General features: G+C 46.6%; 2 protein-coding genes across 2 annotated transcripts in view; one reads left to right on the top strand and one right to left on the bottom strand.

Moving 5' to 3' along the window:
* Positions 1-6,874, bottom strand: part of LOC135828883 (protein arginine N-methyltransferase 2-like) — a 14,263-nt gene extending 7,389 nt beyond the window's left edge. Inside the window, 1 exon segment of the mRNA XM_065341314.1 lies at positions 6,410-6,874. Coding sequence (XP_065197386.1) covers positions 6,410-6,811 — 402 coding nt within the window. The 5' untranslated portion in view covers positions 6,812-6,874.
* On the top strand, positions 2,880-3,997 carry LOC135828676 (uncharacterized). Its single transcript, XM_065341096.1, has 2 exons — positions 2,880-3,380; positions 3,517-3,997. The coding sequence occupies exons 1-2, from the start codon at positions 2,880-2,882 to the stop codon at positions 3,703-3,705; spliced, it is 690 nt and encodes a 229-aa protein (XP_065197168.1). The 3' UTR covers positions 3,706-3,997.
* Positions 6,875-7,746: the final 872 nt, after the last annotated feature.

Consider the following 7,746-nt stretch of genomic DNA (forward strand, 5'->3'; position numbering starts at 1 on the left):
GTCCTTATTCGCGAAGTGTCGTTATACCCGAAGTCTCATTATATGCATACAGCTAGAATGGACTTTGCTCTGGGCATGGAAATTCTGTCGTTATTCGCGAAGTGTCGTTATATCCGCAGTCGTTATTAGCGAAGTTGACTGTACTGCAATGATTATAACAACAGTACAGTGTAGATCAAGAAGTCCAAAGTACTCTACCCGCTCTGCACTGCACTACACTGATGCATGATGCCAGGCTGTCTCTACTTAGTCTTTGATTCAAATCAAACTACAGTGCGGGCAACTGAAATCCGACCCCCCGGGCGGTGCTTTCACTTGCTAGCTGCCTCTATTTCGTAGTTTTACTATCCCATGCCGCGTCTTTGCGATGTGAGCGCATCGCTCATGGGGTAGGATTTCAGTTGCTAGCACTGTAGCACACATTTTATACCGTAATACTTCCTCCGCGTCATCGAAATTGTCGCAGTTTGACTAGTGACTTGTCACTTGTTACTGACAACTCCAAAAGCTAAGCCATTCAAAACTTATTACACAGTATGATAGTCTGAAGACTAGAGTAACGTTCCAGAACAGTTGGACTGAGAGTTTTCATGCAGAGATGAAGTCCTCGTCGTCTCTGATGTCAATGGACGCAAAAATATCGTTCTGAAATATTTCAAGGAAGGTTGAAAGTTGGTCGCGCCTCATCTCAAGCGCTTTGACTTTCTCCACAGGACAAGAGCTGCTATGCTTGTCGTCTGCTAGCTCTGGATGATTTCTACTCCACGACCAACGAAGCCTAGTAAGAATACACGATCGTTGCGAGGTCGGTTGATTACCGTCGGCGGAATCACCTCGATCTTGAAATGAACTTTTTTAGCCGTGGCATGCCCATTTATTTTAGCTGTGTGGTCACAGCTCATGCAGGTAAGTGCACTATCACGTCCAGCGCGCCCTCTTTTTCAGCATCACTGGTATACCATGGCCCGGTACGGCACCTGCGCGTGCATCACTAGGCTCTAGCACTACGTGTAGAGTCTACACGGTTCTTGCAGGTACAATCATGTACTGAGTGTCTCAGCCAGAGCGACAAATTTTATCGCTGTTGCAGGCATTTAGTTTGCTGACCCCTCGATGTTTCTCCAAGCGCTGCCACTTGTTCCACGAAGTCATTCTCACCCCAGCTAAGGTAAAACAGTGATGAGGCTTGAGTGAATGGCCATCAGCACGAGAAATGTGCAGGCTGCAACGCCTGACTGATCTCAGCGACTCGAAATTACCATCGCAGCGACATCAGCGAAGAAATTGCGTCTAGTTCAAAAATTCCAGCTTCCAATAACAGAAAATAGACCTTTGCTGTCACCCTATACTGATGACTATCGCCTATGTCGAATTCCTTGCCTCTGGTTCGAGTGCTGTAGAGTAAATACCCCGTTTTATATCAAAAGTCAAACTGCGACAATTTCGATGACGCGGAGGAAGTATCTCTACTACATTCTACAAGCCCAGTCTCTATTATAAGCGCACTCCCAGAGAGCTTCGAAGATATAGAAACCCAGTCTCCAATATAAGCGCACAGGCCTTATAATGGAGAACTATAATTATACGGATCATGTCCATGCATGTTCGACGTCACACAGCACCGCATGCACACATTGTGGCACACATACACACAAGTCCGTGATCCCGGTGATAAAAAAAAGTACAGGCTCGGCATACCAGGAAGTACAAGACTCCGGTTCATGGCACCTGGTGGGGAACTCTGTGCTTCTACTGGCATAACAAAACATATTAACCAGTGTACATGTGCAGTCGACTCTACCAAACGAATTAAAAATTATAAGCCCAGTCTCCAGTAGAAGCCCTGTCTCTAATACAAGCCCAGGGTCCGGGACTGGTTGGAAAAATATAAGCCCGGGGCTTATAATGGAGATAATACGGTAAATGATATTTGATAACCGCAATCAATAAGACGAGCTGAACTGACATTTGTGTACTTTATTCATGCAATGTAAAACGGTTTTATTGCACATCGTCTCCACCGTTTTACATTGCATGAATAAAGTACACAAATGTCGGTTCAGCTCGTCTGATTGATTGCGGTTATCAAATTATTGTCTCCTCGCCGTTTGTTTAAATACATGATATCAAGAGTACATAACCCCCCAGAGTGTGCAACGCCTGATCCAGCTCTGCATAGGGTCTTGGTCGAGCGGAATCGGATCTTTGCGTCATAATACCGTACACATCCGAGGGGAACCCGGGAAGTCACGGGTACTCTTGGATCAAAAACAATGGTGCCCTGCCTCGAGACCGGCCTTGCGCTGGTGTGAAGTGTACGCATGACATCAGAAGATCCGATTCCGCTCGACCAAGACCCTACACAGAGCTGGATCGGCGTTGCACACTCTGGGGGGGTTATGTACTCTTGATGATATTCGTCAAGATAAATTTGTGAACATAGGAACGAGTTAAAAAAAAAGAGAATACCATAAGTTTTCAAGCTACCCGTTTTGTCCAACACTAACGATTATAAGCAGTAAGTAGAGACCTTTCGCTAACGATTTTCGTACACCATTTTCGTAGTGCGGGAACGAGGTTACGAAGATCTTACGGAAGTTCGTCTGATCTGGACGGAAAAAGCCACTTTCAACGAATATTGCTTTCGTTCTTGTTTGGCGGGATTTGTTTCAGATTTTTCAGACTTTTCCCTCTACTCTTTCTCTTATCCCTAACCGTAAACGTGTCAGTGTACTATGGCTTCAAATTTACCTGCACCTGTTCCTCCGACACCTATTACACCGGATAGGCAACGGATAGTTTGGGACTCAGGCATGGACTTGGTCCTGCTCAGACAGATTCGTGGATCAGGAAATCCTTTTGTCCGTGGTTCGTCGGTAATGGATGATGTCGTGGATGAACTATCCTCACAAGACCGGCGATTCGGCAATTTAAAAAAGAAAGGCGCTTCAGATAGGCTGCACCTGCTGATGTCGAAGCAGAAATCCAAAGATAGCAAAAGCAAATCGGCCTCTGGTATTGTAGAGGACTTCTCCGAAGCAGACGTGCTTCTAACCGAGCTACAGGAGCTGAAGGCCGAGAAGGAGCAAGCCGCAGTGGCAGTGGTGACAGCCAAGCATGCGGAAAAGGCTGTGGCCGAGCAGATGCGAGCCGATGCTTGTAGGACCCTTTCGGAGAAATCTTCAGCGGAAGACCGGCCCCAGAAAACCAAGCGGAGCAGCACGTACGATCAAGCGGATCCTATTATTACGTACCTCGAGAAGAAAAATGATGCTCTTCTCAAGATTGAGGAGAGAAAAGTGTATTTGGAGGAGGAGAAGTTTGCTGCTTCTCATGGTGCAAATGCAGTCGCACTGGAGGAGCGAAGACTCGCGCTGCAGGTATGACCCATTTTTACTTTCATGCTGTATAGAATAAATTTCAAGAGAAAATGCTTCAAATTGTTCATGTGTTCAATTGTTTTTTTGTTTATTGAATTTTCTGATTTCTGTTGGTGATTCTGTTCATGTTACCCAGGAGAGGGAGATGGCCCTGAAGGAAGAGGCTCAACGGGACGAGCTTGCGTCAAAAAAGAAAAAGGAACAAGAAGAGAGCAAGAAAGCAGAAGATGACCGTCAAGATCGCAAGCAAAAGGCAGAACAGGACCGCGAGGAACGCAGTATGTTTCTGCAGCTAATGGCAGCCACTGTCAAAAAAATGCAATAGCTTTTTCACTTCTTCACGAAGGAACAGCCCTTGCTTTGTAGCTTATCCACTAGTCCCGCTTTCACCCAGCACTTCACAGTTGTATACCTGTAACCATTCCAATGTTAACGTCATTCTAACCAGTGTTATCAATGCCTTTTGACCAATTTCACCATGGAATTTCATTGAACAGATATAACAGAGTCTTCACCATTCCATAATTGAATGAATGACTAAACGTAGTCTGTTTTTAAAACTGCTAAGTAGAGGGAATATCCACAGCCAAGATGTTTACAGTTCTTTCATGGTCTAAGTGTTTGTTGTAAAATGGAGAGATGGCACAGCAACAGAATGATGTAGTGCTGACATCATTGTAGATACTCTGCTAAGGTAGGTGGAGATAAGTTGAAATACTTTGATGTCTTGTTGCCTTCTCGGCAGATGGTACGGCAATTTGTGAGGAGTGCAGACACCTTGTAGTAGGCAGCAACGGGCTGAAGCATGATCTTCTGCTGCTTCTTGAAATCATTGAACTCCCACTGTGCAACGACATCACCAAAGCTCCATTCCACCACCATACGTGCAGAATTCATAGCTGTATTGAATTCCTGTTGCTCAGCTGTTAACGCAGCTCCTTGATAGCCCTTCATAAGAAACGGCGACAGTGGGTATGCGGGATCTCCATACAGTGCACATGGCTGACCATTTGGTTTCCTGGCAAACTGTTGCAGCCTAGGCAGCAAACCACTTTCCAAGAGAACACCTGAATCATGCCGTCTGCCTTCAACGGGACCAAATAAATGGCAAATCAAGCCATCTGGTGTGACACAGGACTGGTATTTGAGGGCATGAACCCGTTTATGTCCATTGTAGAACATGCGCTGGTGAATAGACGGCTTGCAAACACTCCTAACTGTGCCATCAATGAAGCCCCATACATCCAGTGGCACACTTGTCTTTCGTCGGACTGCCTGGCAATACTTGGCAAATCTGGCAGGTGTCAGGAACTGGTGGGTAAACGGATCAGTCAACAAACCATCCCAATTCCTGAAAATCCATTGCAGGGTGATATTGAACACGATGCTCAGTGATGGTTTGGACCTCCCAAATTCTTCGCACATATCACCAAGAGTGTTAGGATACGAAAGACGCCTCAAAACCACCAGCAGCCCTTCCAATCCTGTCCAACAGTGTCGTGACGGAGCACGAAACCTCGCTGGGAGGCTGAGCCGTTCAAGCAACTCCATAACCTGTGCTTTCGTGAAGCGATATCTGCGAGAACATGTCTCCTCATCAATTTTTTCAAAGTTTAATCGATTACCCACATGCTGAGGGAGATTCGCACAGGTATCTTCAGTTATGCAATGGATGAGAAGTAGGAGCTCCTCTTCATCCAACATTCCATTCTCGTGCTCAAGAAGGAACAGAGATAAAAGCATTTTGAATTTTTGATGATTGAGTCAGATCCTGGCTATAGCATACAATTACAGACCGGTCGTAGCTTGAGTGATCATGGAGTGGAGATAGGAGGAAATCAAAAAACCAGCGTGGGGAATAGAAGGGTGCAAAGTTCAGGTCATGAACTGCGCACCGCCGGTGAGAAATATGTTGCTACGACAACAACGCAACGAAATGTGGACATGCGAGCGAAACGAAAAATTTACGAAACTTCGGTACGTAATCCAGACCAAAGGAAAATTAACGAAAATCGTTAGCGAAAGGTCCGTAGTGAGTCAGGGATGAATTTACTGTCATATTTTTGCATAGCAGTTTCTGCTATACGAAATCACAATTGTGTAGCAGTCTTTGATTTTGATTAGCATTTTTCTTTGAAGGTTCGGTGTTTGCCACATTATCATTCTTGAGAGTGATGCCTGAAAGCCCATTTGCGAAAAACCCCGACTGAAGCATACATGTGTACCCAGATTGAGAGTACCTGCATCACATACACTGCACAGTATGCATGTTACTTGACAGCGCAGGCTAGCCATGGTTAGCCTGCATGTATCGCAATTTTCTACGAGTCACGGTGACTTTTGAGTAGCAGTAGATCGATTTTGCATCGCAAACTGCGATGCGATACAGGATAAATTCATCCCTGTGAGTGTTGGACAAAACGGATGACTTGAAAACTTATGGTCTTCTCTTTTTAAATTTTTTCAATCCTTGGCTCTCCATCTGAGTTGAATAGGAACGAGAGAGAAAAGAATAGTAATAGACTAATAGGTTTTTCATTTGACCCGACGAGACCACACGACACTTGCAGACAGCACGAACAGTTTACCAGCCACACTTCACGAAAGCCAGCAAGCAAGCAAGCAAGCAAGCGAGCAAGTCGTGAAGTGTGGCTGGCGAACTGTTCGTGCTGTCGTCTGCAAGCGTCGTGTGGTCTCGTCGGGTCAAATGAAAAATCTATTACTACTATTTGATGGGCCTATTGAAGATGGCACCACAGAATTGAGAAAAGAATTCCGAAGAATATCATGTACACTTGCAAGTACAGTCAGACATCGCTTAACCGCACACATCCGTTTTCAACAAAAAAAATATCCGGATAGGCGAGGAGACCGGATAATCGAACACACAAACTGTATGTATGCATGACATATGCTGTAAATCGGTAACCAACGATTCTCCGGACGGCGAGGGATCCGGATAACAGAGGACCGGATAGGCGAGGGCTGACTGTACCAGTATTTTTTTTATCAAGCCGCATCCTTCTTACCTTTCCTCTGATGACTGTGATACGATCCGCCAGGCCATTGGCTTCCACTAATTTCTGTACCTGGGTTGTGAGGGGACTCGCATCGACTGCGTAAACCTTTGCAGCACCGCCATCTCGTGCACACATCATACTGAGAATTCCCGTGCCGCAGCCAACATCCAGCACAACTTTGCCCTCGATGTCCGCTCTGCACTGCTTGATGGCGTTCTGATACGCCAGTGTGCGTGGCTTGTCTCCCAGCATTTCTTGGTGGATCTTCAGCGTGGCGTACTGGTCAAAATATTCGTCGTTCTGCCAGGAGGCTTCCTCCGCGCCGCGCAAGTCATCCTCAGTGCCGAGGAATGATGATGGAACGTAGCCAGACTCGCCATCCACTTCTACCCACCACCATCCCTTGCCCATGGAGGTGTTCAAGACACGCACGGCATCGCCGAGCTTCAAACTCAGGCGATTTTCATGATCCTTTCGCCGTCTTCGTTCGCATCGTAAGGTGATTTTGCATACACCAGCGGTTGTCCATCCACATCGTATTCGATGTCAGTTGTGGCCAAGGCCTCGATCACATCTTTTCGAGCGTCTTCCTCCGGTATGGAGGTGACGGGAGAAGAAGAGGAGGACGTCCCTTCGTCCATGCAAGCACGACTCACACTCAGGCTTTTGCCAGTTTTGGAGGACTTCTTTGAGCATTCTCTGTCGACACTCCTTCGCCGTTTGATTCAAACGTGGTTCAATGAACACCCGTACCCTTGAGACAGCGCCTCGGCCCAAAACAAGTGCGTGCTGTGCATGCTTCGCTCGAAGCGAACGCTGTTGCGCAAGCTGCGCCTCGCCCGCGCTGCATGCAGCGCCAGTCTACGAATCTTTACCCGCTTGCAGGTGCGCTACAACTACAAAAAGTACAAGACAACACTCAACACCACAAGCCAATTGTGTAGTAAAATACCGGTGTTTTACTACTCCTTTGCCGGCCATGCACGGCGGGCCGGGCCGGCCAGCAGCAAGCACTGCAACTATTATAATTATACGAATTGGGACCCATGCAGCTCGTCAACATAATACTTTCCTCGTTTCGACATGTCCTCTCTGAGTCTGACTCCATTATCGATATAATACGAGGAAGAACCCGTTTGTTGTAAACCAGACGTACATGACAGTATCAACGTGAGTGAGTTGTCATTTTTCCTGCTTTCGCGCGGAATATTTCTTCGAGTTCACAGTGAGTTTTTCCAGGCAGCGCTCGAGTGCTCATACGGTAAGACGCCAAACTCCGAGGGCGATCGCCAGGATTGTAAATCTTTTTGAAACGGACTGTAGCAGAGCATGCATATGCGCATACG

The sequence above is a fragment of the Sycon ciliatum genome, chromosome 12 (genome assembly GCF_964019385.1).
Source record: "Sycon ciliatum chromosome 12, ocSycCili1.1, whole genome shotgun sequence".
In the NCBI taxonomy this organism is placed as follows: domain Eukaryota; kingdom Metazoa; phylum Porifera; class Calcarea; order Leucosolenida; family Sycettidae; genus Sycon; species Sycon ciliatum.

What these genes read in the sequence shown, in the direction of transcription:
- LOC135828676 (XM_065341096.1), top strand. Translation starts at nt 2,880, where the DNA reads ATGGATGATGTCGTGGATGAACTATCCTCACAAGACCGGCGATTCGGC. An exon ending in AGCGAAGACTCGCGCTGCAG is followed by an intron (nt 3,381 to 3,516) that starts GTATGACCCATT and finishes CATGTTACCCAG; the next exon opens with GAGAGGGAGATGGCCCTGAA.